The 21,041-nt window shown below is 40.3% G+C and overlaps 1 protein-coding gene across 13 annotated transcripts in view; it reads left to right on the plus strand.

Annotated features, from left to right (window-relative positions):
• The window catches only part of ERBB4 (erb-b2 receptor tyrosine kinase 4), a 630,732-nt gene that overhangs the window by 457,018 nt on the left and 152,673 nt on the right, over positions 1-21,041 (plus strand). For all 13 annotated transcript variants that reach the window (XR_012588529.1, XR_012588530.1, XR_012588533.1 and 10 more), the window contains exons 10-15: positions 3,328-3,401; positions 4,878-4,968; positions 6,441-6,640; positions 13,826-13,958; positions 16,409-16,502; positions 17,963-18,117. Coding sequence is in view for 7 of the 13 variants with exons in the window: in XM_074596229.1 (XP_074452330.1) it covers positions 3,328-3,401; positions 4,878-4,968; positions 6,441-6,640; positions 13,826-13,958; positions 16,409-16,502; positions 17,963-18,117 (747 nt within the window). In the remaining 6 variants the exon portion in view is untranslated. The remainder of the gene's footprint in view (positions 1-3,327; positions 3,402-4,877; positions 4,969-6,440; positions 6,641-13,825; positions 13,959-16,408; positions 16,503-17,962; positions 18,118-21,041) is intronic.

Consider the following 21,041-nt stretch of genomic DNA (forward strand, 5'->3'; position numbering starts at 1 on the left):
TTTTTTTTTTTTTTTTTTTTTTTAATGTGGTTGGACTCGATGATCTCAAAGGTCCCTTCCAACCACTAAGAGTCTGTGATTCCGTGAAATTTCCCTACTAGGTGAGGTGGAAAGAAACAACTTGTTTCCTTGATTTGATATAGTGATTGGTTATAATGCTTCACCTGCAACTTGACTCCGGCCATGAGACAGACAGTTGAAAATCCGCTTCACTGAGGCCCTACAGCTCGGTGATTCTCAGAAGGCCAGCAAATGCGCGCTTCCACTCTGCAGTTGGTCTTCTCATCTCTCCAGCAGGGAGTACGGTGTGAGAGGTTAACAGAGCATAGGGAGGAAGAAGGACTTTGGTTCAAGTGGTTCAAGGAAATGCTGCTCTGAACTTTTTGAAGCCCTGAAGAAGGTCACACAGGAGTCAGCACTCAGGCTGTCACACTTTCTGATCTGGCCATACGGCCGACTGAGAGGCTGGATGTAAAACTATTAAATCTCAGAGGACAGGAAGTATTCTAGTACATGCAAGACAAACAGCTAGAGGACATTAGCAATTTGGTGTGGATTATTCCAGTGCATTACATGAAATGTACTTTTGAGTATTAGAACTCCTTTTGTTGCAAAGGTTATATTAGCTGCAAAGTTACGAGATGAACCTTATTAAAAAATCTGTTGAAATGAAAGGGACCAAAACCAACCTTGAATAAAACCATATTGATCTGAAAAATATTTAAATTAAGGACTACAAAGCAGAGGGTTAAAATATTTTGTTCTATTTTAATAGACATGTAATGTTGAAACTGTGTGCCACTTTGTCTCTCATTCTATGTAGAAAATTCACTCCAACAAGTCTTAAGTATGAGGACACTGAGTTCTGCAACCCTAAAGCTTTCCACAGCATAAATTGCAATAGTATATATTAAAAGAAGAAGATTTGAGAGTTAATGAAAATAACTTTATACTTCTGGAACCTTTTTTTTTTTTTTAAATTCTATTAAATTTTGCAAATCAGTAATACAGAAAGGAAATTTAAACAATGACACTTGCTACACAAGTAGTTTATAATATAAATGGACAGTATGGAGCAACAACAATAATACATATTTCCACTCAACATTTAGTTGACTTCTGTTATGAATCTGTTTACTTGAAGTGAACGGCAGCTTTTAAGCATATGAATTTTCAGTGTTTCAGATTGTAGGGACTTAAAGGCTAGCTCTCCATGAGGAACTGAAAGACTTTTAGTAGTGGCACACAATAACCTCAGTGGAAAATGCTGAGTGGATTTTTTTGTTGGTTTTCACTGGTAACTCTGGGGTTACAGTTGATCCTGTCATATTTTTGCTCCTGTGGTTCTGTAGCCAGTCTTTCCCTTTCCTGAGTACTTGAACTTTGTCTTTGTGAATTTCTAATAATTTTTGTACCAACTGTATATATAATTATGAATTGTTTTGATGCACAATTATTTATAATAGTTTATATATAAATTAGGTAATGATGACTTTGCTTTAATTAGTGTCCAGAGGTTAAGTGAGATGAAGGTAGACCTAATTTTGGTAAGTCAGTAGTACTTATTCTTTTAAGGTGATGCTCTGCTGACGTGTATGGATAACGTGATCTTCATTAGGATCCAAATCTGCTGCCTGAGACAGACAGAAAACATGTTGGCTGAAAAACGGGTGGGAGCTGTATAGGTCAGGTGCAGCCTTCTCTCTACTGTTCCCTTCTGGCTGGGACGCTAAAAAGCCAAGCTGCCTTCTGCTCGTCTTCCTGCCTGTGAAGGGGTGGGATATACCAAGGAGAGCTGTAGTTTAAGGATGGACAGCCCCAGCTCACAGCAAATGCTGCCTCCTTCTTCCCCTCATTTGCAGTAGGAGCAACAAGCCCTCAGTGCTCACCAGCTTTTTATCTTCCCTTTAGTTGTCCATCTCCAGTTTCACAACGAGCTGAAACTCTCATTCTTGGAGCTGTGCCTGTTCTACTGAGAAATCATGGCTTTGCTAATAAGAATGGTAGAAGATGACTGCGTTATTCTACAGTTTTATGTGTTGATAAAACACCTGAACAGACATTTGGCTGTATTGTATTAAAGACATTGTATCTTTAAAGACTGCTTTACCATAGGATTTGGAGGTGAAATTCAGCAACCTCATGTTTACTACAGGCAGGGGTTTGCCTTTTTAATAGTAGCGCATTTTAAAAGCAAAGTGTTGTGTTCCTGTTAAGTAGTCAAAACTTGTTATCCAGTTTTCTGAGAGCCCCAAATTGTTAAAATTAAGTGTATATGATGCTTCGTGGTCGACTGGGCTTTATGTTAAGGTTCAAGAACTCATTTGATCACTGCTAACGTGGAGTCGCTTCCAGGATGTTTAGAAGTGACCTCATCAGTGTGTCCCCCCATAGACTTGTGAGGCCTGTCCCCAAAGACAGCCTGGTTGATTACCTGCATGTTCCAATTCCAAGAATATTGTCTCTTGGAAAGCAGAAGGAGGTGAGGTAGAAATGCATGCTCCATATTTACTGAGGATGTTTCCTACCATTAGAAAAAACACAAAAATACCGTAACATGGTGTGCAGAAGAGCCTTTTCCTGGATTTTTAAAGGATTTTTGTTGGGGTTAGACTTCTAGTCGTCTTCTTAAATAGTTGGAGAGTCTTTACTCCTTTAAAATTAGGGGGAAAAATATTTACTAAATGATGGCACTCTCAAAATCAAGGTCAGCTTCATCTTTTTGCATCGTAGCATATCTAACTTGGAGATTTTAATGTTTGGCGGGGGTCATTTCTCAGGTGACAAACTTGGTTGGCAAGGATCTGTGCTTTTTGCTGTTCCCTGTTCAACACCTTCTGCCAAGTGTACCCTTTTAATGCTACGTATCAGGAACAGCTGGCAAGCTCTTAGTTTTGCTTTGCTTAAAGCTTGTCACTTGTTTCAGTAGCAGTTGTGTTAGTTCTGGTAGCACGGTATCACAACTGTACCATCTGAGCTAGCGTTCCTGGAAAAAATGTTGAAAATTTATCTTTCCTTTAGGGAGGTCACACATGGTTGTTTAGAATCTGTTTGTTTTCCATGAGCAAAAATGTTTGCTAAAACATTAATGATTTGAAACTTAAAGATGCTAAGCATCATTATTTTCCTTCAAGATGACTTGGGAGAAGTTAGGCATAGGTTCTGCAGGAACAGCAGTCTGAAGACACTGGAAACAGTCTGAAGAAATCTGGAGCTGCCTAAAAGCAAAGTGTTGACCTCCTGAATGCTGCTTTCTACATGGCATAGCTTTGATGTGCTGATCTTTTTTTATTCAGAGTATCACATTTTGTCTTTTTAATCTTTCAGGGACCCGTATCACACAATTGCCGCAATCAATCCAGAGAAATTAAATATCTTCCAAACAGTGAGGGAGATAACAGGTAACATACTTCTGATTTCCTAGAATCTGAACTTCTCACTTTGCGTTTATGGTTGTCATTTGTTGGGTTTTCTGAAGAACACAAGGTGGTTTTTTCTTTAAACTCTCAATTTAAACTCGTGAAAGTTTAATACACAACAACTTCAGTATCAGTTGGCATTTACAAATGTGTTGTCCTCTGCTTATGAATGCAGAACATTCATTATGTTGGGGGTACAAAAGCATCAGGAGACCAAGACCTTACTGTTGAGTGAGTGAGGGGTCTTGGTCCTCACTTGAAAGTGTTTGAAATATGCCTTGGAAAAAAACAGACCAGTCAATGTGGTTTTGCAGCTACTTCTCTTGGTCTAATAGCAGATGCTGCTGCAAATTAGCTTCTGTAATTTAAAGAAAAACATATGCGTGGAGAGGTAGTACTATATTTTGTGACTTTTCAGTGGGGTCGTGTAGCAAGAACACAGTACTTTGTTTTCTTGCTTCTTCTTGTTTCACCATTCGGAGGCAGGGAGACAGATACTACAGCTTTGAGTTCTTGATTGATTGCTAGTTATGTATAGATAGGGAAATGCAAAAAAAATCCTATTCCATGCACGCAAAAAAAATCCTGTTCCATGCACGCAAAAAAAATCTTTGGACACTACAGCATGATTGTTGCTGGGTGGAACTCAACAAGTGTTTCGCATTTGAAGTAAGTTCTCTCCCATGTGCTTCACCTCTCAGAAGCTGTGTATTTTGGCAAGCCACTGGGATTAAAAAATGAAAGTAAACTCTAAATCTCTCCCTAATTAATGTCAAAGATAATCCGGCATCTGGGTGTCTGTAATTTGCCATTCTTAAGCACACTGTCTAATTGACAGTCTCAGCTCTACTACTTAAGTGGAATTATCGCTGTGCTTAAAGATGTACTGCATTTCAGTCCGGTACCGAATCAAAATCAGAGGGAACTGCGCTCTGCAGAAGATGGGTAGCACAAAACAATACGTAGCTCCACTTGTGCGGAGAATGCTCTCTGGTGATGAACAGTCCTCAAACACACTCAGAAACGAACGCAAGTTCTTTGTTTTAGGAAAGTCTTGTCATCTTCTAATTATGGATCTCTCAACTTCATTTTAGAACCGAATGTTCCTAATTCAGGCAAATCTTTTTTTTCTGCTGCTGCTGTTTTGAAAAGTCTGGGAGGCTTTTCAAGGTTCCAGCCTGGGTTTAGGTGCCACCCTCACTGTGGCTGTTGACAGTGGATGTAATGCTGCTGTGACTGTTAGAGTCCTCCTTCGCCTTCCTGGGGACGAGACAGTGGTGAGCAGGCTGATGAACTCAAAGACGTTAGTCTGCAGCATTCATTACCTATTTATTTCTTTTTCTCAAACCAACGCTGTCTTTTATTCATAGGCTGAGCCTGTCCTAATTCATATATGTGATAAAGCAGTCTTTATGGCTGAAATCATTGACATTCCAATGCTTGCCTTTTCTTCTTCAGGGTATTTGAATATACAGTCGTGGCCTGAGAATATGACAGATTTCAGGGTGTTTTCTAACCTGGTTACTATTGGTGGAAGAGCTCTCTATAGGTAAGGTGCTTCCTCTGTTGATGGAATAATTTTTTAATAGTATTCAATGATTCTTTGTTCAGTAGCACAGAGTGCACCATCCTTTGGGAAGGACATCACAAATTGATAGGTTTTTCTCTGTTAACAAGGTATTCATTAACAGTATCTTTGCTAATCATTTGTTTATAATAGGTAATACCTTTTGAACATAATAATTCAAAAAAAAAAGAACATCATCTTGGTTGATTGCTGTAGCTATTAACGCATTGTCTAGAAAGTATATTTTATGCTTTAAAATAGCTTTTGAATGTGAAACACAAGTTGAAAAGACATTAATAGTAGAATTTAGTCCCATTATCAGGAAGTTTATGTGGTTGCAATTGGAAGTGCAGGCTCATGTGCCCAAAGAACATCGTCGTCTTAAGAAGTGGTAAAAAATAAATCCAGATAAGGACACTGAAATTGCTGAGGTACCTTCCAGGTGAGGTGTACATTAGCTCTGTAGCACCATTTTTACCAGAGATGTTTCTGTATGAAAACTCATATGGAGGAATTGATTTGAAGAGAAGAAAATGTGGTGAAAAATAATGAAGGAAGCACAAGAAGGCATCTGAATGATATATACTGCAACCCCTGGTTCCCCATTGTGTAAATATAGTAAATCAGTCGTGGGATTCTGCTGGCGTCTTAAACAACAACCCAAGCAGATTATGAATAGCAGTGAAACCTTGAGATTGAATTACAGCCCAGCGTTCTGCTTGGAAGCAGCAATTTTTATTTGGAACAGCTGGAAAACAATTATAATAATTAAAATACAATAACCTAAAGGATGCCCAAAAACTGGATATTGTCTTCACTAATATTCAGTCATAAAATATGTGCAGTCATTTCCATGTTGCACAGACAATCATTTACCGTTCCTTTCATGAAGAAAGGAGATAACCACATATTACAACAAAAAAGAAAAATGAAATATAGAAAGTGGGTTGGAAAAATTTCCTTGAAAATAACAATTTCTTCCTGTATTACTATAAATGACATTAATTTGATGCCTGACAGAAGATGTTAATACATTTTGCATGACTTTGTCAGTTTCTCCTTAGCATATAAACTATCGTAGTATGAATTCTGTTGTCTTAGAAAAAAAATCTGGATTTTACTCAGTTTTCTCAACAGCACCTTATCTCAAAGAATATGTTAATGGATGAAACGTAACTAATTGACATGTTTTGCTGACCTGGTTGGCCTAGTTGTGTGAGCATCACAGCTTGCAATATCGCAGGGCTCATAATTTTCCAGGCAATAGAACTGGATGTTGACTCATAAAATATTTGTGTTGCCTCAAAATAAGTTTTCTGACCAAATTCCAGTTTTGCCAAAAAGATCATCTTGACATTAGGAACTAACTGTAGCGGGAAATTCCCAACCAGCTCTAGTAAGTTCCACCTCCTGGAGCTAATTCCTGTTCTCTCTTACTTTTGTTTTCATCACAGTGGCCTTTCCTTACTCATCCTGAAGCAACAAGGTATTACCTCTCTGCAGTTTCAGTCCTTGAAGCAAATCAGTGCTGGCAACATCTACATAACAGACAACAGCAATCTGTGCTACTACCACACTGTTAACTGGACCAGCCTCTTCAGCACACCCAGTCAAAAGACGGTGATTCATCGAAACAAAAAGGCAGAGAACTGCAGTAAGTACTGCCGCTCAGTGCCAGTCTTCGTGCCTATAATTGTCTCACTTGGGAGGAAAATGGTACAATTGCTGACAGGATGCAGTGCAGTGAGCAGGCCAGGAACTTGGCTGGTGTCTCCTGGAGCTCCATGGACGTTGGTGGAGCTGTGATCATTTACAGAATCTAAGGATTTGGCCCAGTCTGCCTCTGAGCAGATTTATAGGCAAATGAAATGTTTTAAAGTAGGAACAAATGAAACGGAGAAGAGAGAGGACACTGCTTCCTTACCACGATGTGAACTTTCCAGATTAGAGATCCAGTTTCACAAATATGAGTTTTGAAGGCCATAACTGTAGAGTGAATGTAGTGTTCATGAAAGGCACTGATTTCACAGATTTGAAAAGTACAGCCCTTTCCTTATGGAGTGAGATTTGCATCTTTTGATTCTTCTGCCCTGCTTCACCACAGTGGCTCTGTCTCAATCCAGAAAGGTCGCTTCAGGGACTGGTTTTGATCACCGCGTTCCTCCTTTCTGCATTTGACCTGTCTGATAAAGAAGATTACTTTTAATTGGGCCTGATTGTCTTTCAGGAAAGCATACTTGCCAGTACCTGGACTGAGATCATAGTACTGAAAAGCAAATAAATGCTATGTAGCAGATGAAACAATTTGGTTCTGCAGAGATCAGGCAGCAAATTGCATTAATACAGTCATGTTGTGGCAGCAATACAGTTCATTTCAAGCCTCTGTTAGACTGCTAGCAAGAGAGGATATTCATTAAATTGCTGTGTGTTTAAGAGATATTTCTGAGTTTTGTGCTTTGACCATCCAGAAATCTTTGCTTTGTGTTTTTTCAGGCTATGGTCCTACTTTTAACTTATTCTTTTAGTTCCTTCCCCCTCCGCCCTCCCTTTGAAGTACTATTCTGTTATGTTTTGAGAGAATTTTTGGCTGTGCTCATCGCTGTAGTATGAGTGTACCTTCCAGTGTTAGGTGAAACAAACTGTACACTTATCACTGCTGTTCAGTTATTTTTCTAATATTTTCTGCCACGTAAGAATGAAGTAGAAGGTCTTGTTTGGCCTGACTTTTTTGGGGGTATGATGATAATGATGTGTCTCTACACACAAGTTAAAAAAGTGAAGGTTAAAGAAATGCCTGTTGCAGTTGATATAGATAGTTTAATTGTGATCGTGCCTGCAGGTGTAGAGGGAAAGGGTTGTTTCTTAACCTCCAGCAGACCACTGTCCAGTTTTAAACTGCAGCATACTTTATCCTTTGATTAAGTATGCTTCTCTTACGTGAGACAGAAGGATGTGTTGAACATAACTTTTCTTGGTAGAAGTTTATCATAGAATAGTTTGGGTTGGAAGGGACCTTTAAAGATCATCTAGTCCAACCTCCCCTGCCATGAGCAGGGACACCTTCAACTAGATCAGGTTGCTCAGAGCCCCATTCAGCCTGACCTTGAATGTTTCCAGGGATGGTGCATCTGCCACCTTTCTGGGCAACCTGGGACAGTGTTTCACCACCCTCACTGTAAAAAATTTCTTCTTTGTATCTAGTCTGAATCTTCATTCTTTTGGTTTAAAGCCATTACCCATTGTCCTATCGCAACAGGCGCCTCTAAAAAGTTTGTCCCCATCTTTCCTGTAGGCCCCCTTTAAATACTGAAAGGCCACAATAAGGTCTCCCTGGAGCTTTCTTTTCTCCAGGCTGAACAGCCTCCTGACTTCCCATGAATAACTAGTGCCTTCAGTCTTGCCAGCTAGAGCATGTGTAGATGGCTTGTGGTTCCGGTATGCAGCCTGTTTTTTTCTGCCTACACATAGAAAGCCAACTATGAAAAATGGTGTATATTATTTGAGAAATAAAGGTGTTGCTAAGAAAGAGAATCACATCTGCCCAGGGATGGTGGGTTGCTAGTTGCTTTTCCCTGCAGCGGGGTTGGAATTTAATAGGTGGTGGGGAGGAACCTAGTTCTGTGCTAGCAGTCTAGTAACAAGTGTATTTTGGATGTCGTGACAAGGAGAATTAGCTCTTTGAGGTTTCACGTACGGAACAGAATCTGTCTGAAGAAGCACAAGGTCTTGATGACTATGCAAGAATCACTAGGGTTATATTCCAAGATCCTAGTGGTCGCATCTTGCTCTCAGATACATGAGCCTGTGTACTTTCCAGAGAGCACAGGTTTCCTCTCTACCATATGAAAAACTGCTGAGTGTGGGAGAAAAATCTTGCTCTTGGTGCTCTTTGATGTTTTCTAACAGCAGATTGGCTATAGCTGACTGATAATGGTGCATCATTTAATCAAAGAACAACCAGCTCTCTTCCATTCTTAGAGAATGAGTATAAAAGCCAAATAAGCAGTAGTAGGGTGGAACATAGGCCCCGTGTCTCATACAGTAATGCCTCCTCTTTGCTTCAAGCTCTCTATAACTTACAATATGTTAGAAGACAATGGAAAACCGCCAGAGGTGAACTTGGCAAGGCTCTTTTCCCTTCATGGAACAGTAGCCCATTTGTTTCACTGGTTTTGAGAGCTTGGGGACGTAGCTGAACATGGTGATTTGGAAGATATTCCCATATTAGTTGTCAGGACTGCTTTGTCAAATACCTCTTTGCCCTTTCCTCTGATCACTAAGTTTGAGTCCCTTTGAGTCCCAGCAGCCACAGCTACTGAAACACGGACTTCCAGGGCACATGGAAGCTTGGAGGTACTGTCACATCATCCTCTTGCACTGTACATCTTGTCACTACATTTGCACACAAAGGGAAAATGTAAACTTTATTTGACTTTTAGCTTGTTAAGGATTTGTTATGACTGAGACTCATAATTTTCTGGAAACAAAGATACTCCTAAAGATATTTTACGAAATTTAACACCAAGGGAATCTTCATGATGAAAACAATTCTCATTCATTTCATTTTAAGAAGTCACAATGTAAGCTACAGTGCCAAGGGGCTAGTTTTAAAAATGGGGTCTAACCTATGTTCATTAAATGGACTGTATTTAATTAATGTAGGCTAGGGGCTAAGTTACTCTGATCAGAAGGCAGCATCTTAGCAGAATTCCTGAATCCTAACAGGGAACAGTGGTTTTCTCTCTCTATGCATGTCTGCGTGAATGAATTGCTTAATGTTTTGTGGCCTTTTGAGAATCAGCATGAGATGAGAAGAGCTCTACTGCTGCTTCAGCTCTGCCTGTCAGTCAGCACCTCTCTGGAGTTCAGTGGGTTCTGATGCAGGTTAGATTTTAACTAAAATCTTCACAATTGCTTAGAGCAAGGCAGAATTCTTCCTTACGACCAGATGCATTTCCCCAGCGTACTCTGAAACATCTGTGATTCTCAGGATAGGCCAACAGGCTGGGCTTTAGGAGAGTTTTCTCTGAATCTTCTTCCACTGCCTGAATGTTTGGGATCTGTGGCAAGCCTCGAGGGTTTCCATTGCTGCCTTTCAGTTATTTTGCCTGTTCTGCACCCCGATCCTGCAGATGCTTGGGGATATGCCCATGCCTCTCTGAGTGACAAAGACGACTAATCAGAATGGGGAAGGCAAATGCATAAGTAAATATTTGCAGGATTGGAATCCGTCTTCTACGATTGAAAAACTGTCTGCTTGCATGGTAACTAGCAGGGTATGAACTGGTAATAAAAACATTAAAGATTTTTTTTCACATGGTTTCCAGTGAACGAACCAGCCTAGACCATGGTAATTATTACAGCCACTCTCGGGTATGTTTATTGCTATTCCTTCGTATATTTTGAGTCACTGTCGGCTTGTTTGTGCTTTCCACACTACCTAGTGATTCTTAATGGCTTAAAGCAAGTTACAGCAAACATTTAATATCTATGCGTAACTTTTCTTAAAAATCATGTAAGAGCTTCCAAGACCTAGTAAGCATCATATTTAAGTGACTTAGGATATATCACAAGATAGAATTATCTTTTCCATACCGTTTAATGCTGTGTTCAGCTGACCATATAAATCAGTGAGGCAATACTTAAAAAATTGTTGAGGGAGTAAAATATTTTTTGAAAAGTTCAGTCTGTAGTGATGCTTCATTTTTGAGATAACACTGACATTGTAGGGTTTGGCAGAACTCTGATTTATTCTTTTTTTCAATAAGGAAGATAAAGACAACAAATTAAAGTCAGTGGAAATGCTACAGAAATATCCAACACACAAAATATACGTTATACTCCTGATATCGTCAATTATTTCATCTTGTTATTTCTGCCACTTCTTCACAATGTTAAAGTAGTCATCAAATATTTTTTGATGACACCATCAAGATGGTTTTTCCAAAAGCTGGTTAAAAGCTTGGGCAGACTTCACTTTTTTGTAGAATGTTGAAAATACAGGAGCAAAACAGATGTGTGTTTTTTGAGTTAAAAAAAGTAATCCATCAACCCCATAATGCTCTATTGCTTTGCGTTGTCTTTCTAATATTGTCCGATGCAGGGCCAGAGAGGGGTGGGTGGCTGGAAGGAATGCGACCTCTCTCTTCTCCACTTTCCCTACACACATTCAGGGATAGAAATATCAGCGTCCAAGCTTATGTACACAGGGAACTCAGAAGAAAGTGGCACCTTTGAGGCTGAGCACCAAGGAAAGGGCAGCAGTACGTGATCGTCAGCGAGAGGCTTCTGAACTGTGTGGACCCTAAAAGATGGCTAGGCTTGGGGGCTGGGTACAGGAGGAGGTTTGGGAGCAAGGCGCAAGTTGAGGCTTCAACAGCTGTTGCACCTTCAGCACAGTCCAATAGTGTCTCCCGAGGCTGTTTAAGAGTTCAGGTGGCAAATGGACATCTTCAAATGGATGAGCTGAGTGGAAATTAATTGGAGAGCATTTATCTAAAATGCAATGCATGAAGCTCTCATCTAATGTAGACTTTTAATTGTCTACTGCTATAAACTGTAATGTTAAACACAGTTTGTGCATAAAACTTATTTCGTTATGAACATTACTAGTGCAGAATGAATGACTATAAAGTTATTTGCTAGAGGATGTGCTCTGGTAGTTAGATTTTACTGTTCTTCCGTGCTGAAGTGAAGAATCTGCCATTTTTTGCGAGGATGGTATTTTTTATGGAACAGTCAGAGGTGGCTCATGTTAAATATGAGTGCACACAAAATAAATGTAGAGAAAATATTCTTTTATACAAAGTTAGTTAAATAATTACTTTCAGCTCTAGTGACACCTACAGTGTATGGTGAATCCTTTCTATGCGAAGGTTGTTATAAATGTGGTTGTTATGAATCACATCAATTTAGCCACCAATTAACAACTTGAATAAATGATTACATTCATTATCAGGTGTGATGCAAAGGGAACTGAAGTCTGTGGGAGCTTTTCTATGGAGCTCATGGAGCTTTGGATCAGGCCCGTAAGTGTATAGCCAAATAACAATAATTTTCTTTTTTTAGGTAGCTAATTTTCTTATGTTCTATCCAGGCTGAGGAAAAACATTGAACCTTTCTGCTTCTAACCTGTGTGACCCCATTAATAAAGAATGAACACTTGTTCTAAAACTCTCGATGAAAATGAGTTCCTGTCAAAAGCATTATTGTTCTTTCCTTCCAGATATGGCCATGTGATATGCTGGAGCTTCAGAACATTCTCAGCCCATGGGAATGCCAAATAATGTTTCTAAAATTGAAACATTTATTTAGCCATCCCTATAATTAAGGAAGAGGAAGAAAGACAAGTGTAATAGGTTTTTATAAGTTGTCAGGAAAACCACTCCCTTCTTGCCAAGATTGATTTATGAAAACATTTCTATGACTTAGAAATAAGCAGAAGGAAATAATGATTTTTTTTCCGTATTGCTTTTTTCATAGACCACAGGCACTGTGTTGGCTAGATTTCAGTAGGGTAATCATGACTTTCTTTACTGAAGAGTTCTTGTTTTATTTGCATAAAGTTACTCAGTTTATTTTCTGAGCTATTTTATAATAGTGTTACTTGCTATTGGAAGGGATATTTTAGTGCAACACTGTGTGTGTAAATAAATTCTGATTTCAAAGTAGTCTGACAGCTGAGAACAGTGAAAAGGAAGGAAATCAACTAGTAATAAAAGCACAATTGCAAGGTACAAAAAAAGGTGAGAAAGCAAATAGGAAACTGCCTTCCAACGATGAGAGTGTGTAAAACAAAATCAGAATTACTAATGTTCTAAAGATTGAAAATGAGAACAAAGGGATCTCCAAAGCAGAGTGGTTTTTTATTGTTCGAAAAGTACTTAAAGTGAGTCACTGACTAGAAAATAAAACTACTCATACAAAAAGTTTGTTTAATTAGAACTGTGATATGTTCTGGGTTTCGGGTCTCTTGCTGTGCTGGAATCTCTGAGAATTAATAACGCTTTAAAGGAAATTAAACGAACACCTGGAATTACTCCTAAATTTAATTATTTTATGTTTGGCTGTACCTGATTAGAGCTTTGTGGTGAAAGAAAAGCCAAAAAAATACTTGTGAACACCTTCTGGATGTTGTCATTAAGGAAGTGTATGTGATAGAAAAAAATAAATACTATGTATTCAGGCATTCCAGCCGTAATAACACATGAATGTGCAGACTTTTCATGTATGAGGTTATCTGTGGTACGGTATTGAATAAGGCAGTGCTCATCTACCTGCTGAATTACGTGTCTTGTACAGCAGAGCCATTTACCGTCTCCTGCGTCAGGGAATTCTGGAGCTTGATCTATACTTTCTATGAAGAAAAATCTCAGTTTTGAACCCTGTTGGGTTCCTGTCTCCTTGAATGCCCATGAGGGTCTTGGAAGAAGCAATGAACAACTGTTTCATGATTACTTTTCTTCTTCTTGTCATTCATGATTTCTTAGACTTTTATCGCGTCCTTTCTCACCCATATCTAATGCTACTTGTCTGTTTATTCCTGGTACAGAAGCTCTTCTCTAGTTTTGATCATGCAGTGCCCTTAAAGCTTTTTCTCGCTCTACCATATCCTTTCTGAAAGGAACAAACCAGAAGTGTGTATAGTTTTCAAACTGTCAGTGCACAGTGTGCTTCTGTAGTGGTACGATATTAATTTTCTGGGTTTTCTCTATTCCGTTTCTAGAAAACCTGAACGTTCAGTTTGCTTCCCTGAGTATGGCAGAATGCTGAATGAAATGGTTTCCCTTGGGTTTCAGAGGACTGTGTAAGTTAATGATAGTATCCTCTCTCTCTGCAGCTGCTGATGGAATGGTGTGTAACGAGTTATGCTCAAGCGATGGCTGTTGGGGGCCAGGGCCAGACCAGTGTCTCTCCTGCAAGCGCTTCATCAGGGGAAGGACCTGCATAGACTCTTGTAACCTGTATGATGGGTAAGATAGTTCCCTTGCACTTTTCCCTAAGGTTGCTGACTACATTGTTCAGGACTTTCATGAATAAGTTATTTTCTTTTGTATTAATCAATATCTGGTTCCATTGCCAATATTAGTGATTTTGAGTGAAATATATTGTGGGATAAGTTTTAGGTATTTCCAAATCTGAACTTCTGTAGAAAGGCTTTATCTAGGATTTGCTGACTAAAATTTCCATGCAACATGAAAAGTTTGTTGCACCTTTTGCATTCCTGATGATGTGAACTATTTGATTTAGGTGAACACTAAAAAACTCACCACTTATCCCTACTTGAATATTGACACCGCTATTCAGAAACACATACAATTATGTTCTTTCACATTAGATTTAGGCATGCAATCAAGAATAAGGACCCCAAAGTAAGAAAACTCTCTCTCTTTTTTTCTTCATAATGCCCTACGTGTGTGTACCCACAAATAATAAAACCAATGTGAGTTCTTCTCCCGCTTCCTTCTCCCACTCATGCATGTGTCTCATCTTTTCTGGAGCATGGGTGGGGGAAACCCTACCCACAGCACAGCCAAGGTGTCTGAGTCTGGCTTACGACGGAAAGATAGAGCTGAGCTGAGCTGCTTGTATTGGCTGCAGCAGCAGAAATTCATCATTAGGCTGTGGAGTGAAGCAGGTGGAATTTCCCTTCCTGTGTAACGGTATATAGCAAGGTCCCTGGCACCTCTTTTAAAGTGAAGATAAAAAAACTAAATTATTTTCATTACCTTTTTCATGTCAAACTGCTAATTGAAAATAAGATCACTGTATGGTTTCTTTTTCTTTCTTTTCCTGCCTTGGATGCCAACTCGTGTAACTGTTATAGAAAGAATATTGAATGAACTCCCATATACATGTGAAAATACTATAAACTCCTCTATCTGGACAATGCATGTAAAAATATCTTATCAGAGTACAGTTTTATATGCTTAAAAGCCCTTCTCCTCCCTGCCAAAGAAAGAAAAAAAAAGTAAAAAGAAGAGTTGCAGGCCACAGTTGTGTTCTCATACGCACTGCAGTATGTTGGACCACATTTGGTGGCTGGGGTCCCCATGAAGCCTATCACAGTAAGATCACGAGGAGGCTGTCATGACCAGCCCTCAAATTGGGATGTTCTGATCTGTATTGATTAGTGAATGGTATTTACACTTTCCATAGGCTCAGTTCCTTCCTAAATATGTGAAGTGATTTGTGACCTGGGCTTGGGGAGCAGTTTGTTTGTTTGAGAGCTCTGCACATTCATCTCTCAGGGCAGCAACAGTACGTCAGGGTAGGGTCAGATGTTTTTCACTTCTGTATTAGTCCTCAAGAGGACAGCTCTCACTCCAAAGCCAGAGAAGGGTGAGCTTACTCGCTGCGGTCAAGTGAGGTTTTCTCCAGCTATATTGTTGTGACAGATCCTAATGGCTTAGAGGAGCAGAGGGAGAACATGGATAAACTAGGCTCAGAGGCTTTCACCTTTACTTGAATATTATTAATGCCAGCTAACATGAGTGGGCAGCACATCTTTAACTGGTTAGTGCAAATATTTTAACTGGTTAATTCAACAAGGTGGGATCCATCTGCAAAGCTTAGGTGCCCACCCTGAGATACATAGATTACATGGATTCTCTCTGTGGCTAGTGGGAGAGAAGCCACCTGTTCAGGTGTTAACTCATCTCAGCCTAGAAGGTGGGATGAATTGTGTTGAGAAGGTGCTGGAGGTTTTTTTGTGAGTGGCAACTGAAAGCTGGAATGAGACACCTGGTGTTTGATGGAAGAAATCCCACCAACTATCACTGCTGTTTTCCCCCCTTATAAGTGGTTAATAAAAAAAAATTAGTCGCTAGGGTGACAGTTTCTTGTGCATGCATGAAATAAATGAGCAAAAGGATTTGTTTTGACATTTTTTTAGATTCAGACCTCAGTCTAGAATTGTTGTTGAAGAAGTTATGAAGAAGCCTTTTGAAGAATGGGCTTTAAAACAGCAGTGTGTGCAGAGGCTGAACTAAAACCAGAACAGCACTGTGATCAACACTCTTCCTAATCCTTCCTATCGGATGGTGGTGTCTCACATGTAACAAGTGGCTCTCTGAGTCTGAGCCATGAGGCACAATTCCATAGATAAAACTTGAGAAATAAGTTGCTTTGTCCTGTTAATGAGGTCCTTATTTCTTAAGGAAAGGAGAAAAAAAGCACTCTAGTTTTAAACTGGCAAACAAAATGTCTGTGTGTCTATGAAAGAGGTTGCTGATGGGGCCTGGTTTTCAGCTGGTGTAAAGCAGCATAATGTCGTTAACTGAAATGATCTCAGCTGGTGCAGTGGGCTGACCTTAGTGAAGCTGAAATGATTCCCACCAGGTGAGGGAGGAGCCAGCCATTTTGTCTCAGTTTCAGTCTCACTCTTACTTTCTCCTAACCTGCTTGCAAAATATTTTCCTAGGGAATTTCGAGAATTTGCAAATGGTTCTGTCTGTGTGGAGTGTGATCCCCAGTGCGAAAAGATGGAAGAAAACATGATCACGTGCTATGGGCCGGTAAGAACAAAATTTGGTGTGTTATGGGCTGCGGGGCGAAGTGTGCTAAAGCATAGACATTTTCTGCTTACAGACTTTAAAGTGGCTAGTGAAAATCGATGTTAACAAAAGCAGAAAATACGCATATTCTGCATTTAGGTAAAGAATTCTGTTCATGTTAAGTTGGTGCTGGGAATAAATGTCCTTGCACCAGCCTCCTTAAGAAGGTTGCTTAAAAAGTAGTGTCCTCTTATTTCCTGAGTTGTCTTAATGCCTTAGCAGTACAGATGCATGAGATTTTTAAATGACAGATAGCACGTAGTTATGATTTGAGTGCACTCTTTTATCGCTATTTTCATTCTTTATACTCAGTTCTGTCCTGTTCTACTACAGCGTTAGTTACTTTTCCACAAAAAAGTGTGGGAATTTGTCTCAATCTCCTAGCTCGAACAATATGTTGAGGTTTTTTTTTGAACTTAACCTTTTAGGTTGTTTTGATGGAGAATTTTTTTCATGCATCCTAAATGAATGGTAACTGAGTCTGTCACCTTTATAATGGCCAGTGAGTCTTTCAAAGATTATTGCTCTGTTGTGAGATAGAAGCTGTCTCTTTCTTTTGGTCTTTTGTATATTGACAAGATTAAAAGTCACAAGTATCCTGGGCAATGAGGAGTTGTATTTTGGGCTCTTTATCATTGAGAAAATTTAACCCATAACTTATTTCCTTAATTTGTTACTTACCTACTGAATGGAAAAAAGACATCATCATTTTTGTTGCAATACTCTGTTTTCTGCAACACAACCATAAAGCAAGGAGCTAGTGTTTCAAGTATTCAACCCATGAGGGAAATGCGGATTTGTAGCAGGCTCCTGGACATAAAATCCTAGACCGGTGGTCAACCTGAACACCGTATTTGGTTATACACTGGCTCATCATCACAGCTTTAAAATTTTACTTCTACAATGTCCAGGAGCCTTGGTTTGTAGTTCGTAATAGTCTAGTCTACACATGTATTAGGAAGAAGGAGACCTTGTAGTTCTTCAGTATTGTTGTGACCAGATACCAGAGGGAGAATGCAGTGTGGAAAATAACTGTGGAGTGCAGAGGTGGAGGATCCTGCTGAAAGGCTATTGCAGTTGCCTTGCAAATGTGGTTCGGTATTGAACAATGTTGTGGGAAATTTCTCAGAGTTACAGTGGGCGTCAAGTCCATTGTATTAAGCACACCAATAATATTGAGAAACCTCTTTAGAAGCTGGAATTTAGTCTTACTCTACAGAATAAATTTATGGCCAAAAGCCCCAGGATTTACACATCTTACTGCTCCTTAACAGAGACTGGAACCATACAATAACTCACTGTTCATTGGGAAAGAAATGCTACTAGAGCTATCGCTGAGATCTAGGAGCTGCAATTCTAGTGCAGCAGGAATAGATGGAGTAACCTGAACGCACTGCATTTCTTTCTCCCGTGCTTCCCAGGGACCTGACCACTGCACAAAGTGTTTCCATTTTAAGGATGGTCCAAATTGTGTGGAAAAATGTCCTGATGGCTTACAGGGGGCCAACAGCTTCATTTTCAAGTACGCTGATGAGGATCGTGAGTGCCATCCATGTCATCCAAACTGCACGCAAGGGTAAGTGCAAGTTCTGTGAAGTGAGCCATCCTATTTACTGTTTATAGCACAGGATGGTTTACATACAGTTTGGCTTGGCAGAGCACTTGTCCCACTCCTGAAAACAGAGCACGTGCAATAGTAACGTAACCTTTGATTTTCAGGTCTCTCGGGACATTCAGGTTCCAGTCATGAATGTCCGGCAGCTTATAAGAAATAAAGCTTACGCCCCTTTTGAAAACCATAGAGAACAACTTTTCACAGCAACACTCTTAGCTTTCCTTCTAGCTAGCACTCATTGGTAGCAAATGATGCCATTGATACTTACTTCAGTGTAGGCCTGTAAAATGACTTTATTTTTAGTATTTATGTGTTCACAGAATATTCGTCTCTGCTCCTTGGTATTGGTGAACTAATCTGTCAACACTACCGTGAGACAAAAGCGTTACTGCACTCTTTTTCATACGGGGGCTGATGCAAAGGGTTTCTCTGAAACCACACTCTGTACAGGAGTCTGAGCATCAATTTCTCAAGTCCTGTCTAAGTGCCCAAGATCACTTGTTACATTTGGAAATATACAGCCCATGTATCTGAGCCAGAATTAAAAATCTGTGCAACAAAATAACAGTCGTCAGGTATACAACTGTTGTTTTGCATGGGCTACATAAGTCATAAATGTCTTTTCGATGAGACGGTTAGTGGTGTCCAGCATACAAAGAAAGGGAGAGGCAGCCGGGGGAAAAGAGAGAAGACTTCAGCCAGTGAAATAATCTTTGACAAGAGGCTCTTATTGTTTAGCAGCTAAAATTAAACCAGTAAATTATTCAATGTAATCTTGATGTCAACAGCTGTTGCTATTCAAAATGAGACCTTTTGCTGGTTTTGCAAATCTAATTACAATAGAGCCATTAGGGAAATGAAAGTGAGATCGCAAAGACACAGCCAGGATCTGTTACAGATTTGTCTTCCCCTCAGACCCTTTAAATCAGTTACACAATAAGAAAAATGCTGCTACTGTGGAAGAAGAGTTTAAGGAAGAAACAATGTGAAAAGATGAGGTCACTTCACAAGCTCTGGTCCTGGTTTTAATATATGGTGGAAGTGCCAATTCTCATCGAGTCTGACAAGCCCAGCTATGGATGATTTACTGTCCACCCTGCATAGAAAGCGCCTTGAATCTCTGCTGGCCTCTCAGAAGACCACGATACAACACTTCTTCCCATTCCCTCCCCTTTCTGGGGGGGTCTGATCTAACTATTACTCATCTTTGTGGCACAACTGTGTTTCTCCTAAACCAGGAAGGGAGCAGGATGTTTTCCATGACTTTACACTTCTTCATATGCATCAATATTTTGCAAGTGGTTGTTTGGTTTTATTTCCCTGGATAGAATGGGATCAAGAAGGGAGGCTTCTATGCCTTGTGATGAAAATCTGACATGCTAGTTCATAAAGACATAGGAACAGGCATTAGCCAGTTGTAACTGAACGTGCCGGTGTTCATTGGCAAGCCTTGGTGACACAGAGTTCCTTTATGCTGAGTTATGTTGTCATTTAATCCTTGAGCTTTCAGTTTTCCCTTCTTTTCTTTTTCTGCAGCTGATCAGGTGAAAGGACATCTCATTTAGCATCATGTGCCAATCCCCAGAGAAATGACAAAGTACCACTAGTAAAAGGGCCAAAGGCTTCACTGGGTTACACGTGCCAAGGTGTGGTTAGTCCCTGGATGAGGAGCTATCCCCTTCCCATGAGTCAAATACTATTCCTGACAGAAATCCTCATCCTCTTATTAAAGGGCTAATGTGTCTATTCTTAGGTATTTCGTTACCCCTCATAAAAACAACACCCCACCATCCCCCAAATCTTGGTGTAAGCATGGGTATTCTTTTCTACTGTTTCTGAAGACTTTCTGGCATGTAATTATGTTAATGAAACTGTTAATGATGGCCCCAGATGTTTGGGGTTTATGGGTTTCCATCTTCTTGCCAACATTGTTGGGGCAGAATATGCTTACAGGGAGAAGGGAAATCAGTTACTCTCTTTCCTTTTCTCCGTCAATATCGAATTCTCTAGTTTCATACGCTTCCTCTAGAAATTAATATTAACCCCTTCTATGACGGGTTTATAGCATTGATGGATAAGGGAAGAGCAACTGACATCATCTACCTGGACTTGTGCAAAGCATTTGACGCTTCCCCACACAACATCCTTGTCTCTAAATTGGCGAGATGTGGATTTGATGGATGGACCACTCGGTGGATAAGGAGTTGGCGGATGGCTCAAGGAGTTACTGTCAATGACTCGATGTCCAAGTGGCAAGCAGTGACGAGTGGTGTTCCCCAGGGGTCAGTATTGGGACTGGTACTGTATAACGTCTTTTTCAGCAACACGGACAGTGGGATTGAGTGCACCCTCAGCAAGTTTGCTGACAACACCAGGCTTTGTGATACAGTTGATATGCTGGAGGGAAGGAATGCCATCCAGAGGGACCTGGACAGGCTTGTGAGGTGGACCTATGCGAACCTTACAAAGTTCAACAAGGCCAAGTGCAAGGTCCTGCACATGGGTTGGGGCAGTCCCAAGCACAAATACAGGCTGGGTGGAGAATGGATTGGGAGCAGCCCTAAGGAGAAGGATTTAGTGGATGAGAAGCTCAACATGAGCCGGCAATGCGTACTCACAGCCCAGAAAGCCAGCTGCATCCTGGGCTGCATCAGAAGATTCTGGGCCGCATCAAAAGAAGCGTGGCCAGCAGGTCAAGGGAGGGGATTCTTTCCCTCTGCTCCACTCTTGTGAAACCCCACCTGGAGGACTGCGTCCAGCTCTGGGGCCCCCAATTTAAGAAGGACATGGACCTGTTGGAGCAAGTCCAGAGGAGGGCCACCAAGATGATGAGAGGGCTGGAGCACCTCTGCTATGAAGACAGGCTGAGAGAGTTGGGGTTGTTC

The sequence above is a fragment of the Larus michahellis genome, chromosome 7 (genome assembly GCF_964199755.1).
Source record: "Larus michahellis chromosome 7, bLarMic1.1, whole genome shotgun sequence".
NCBI classification, from domain to species: Eukaryota; Metazoa; Chordata; class Aves; order Charadriiformes; family Laridae; genus Larus; species Larus michahellis.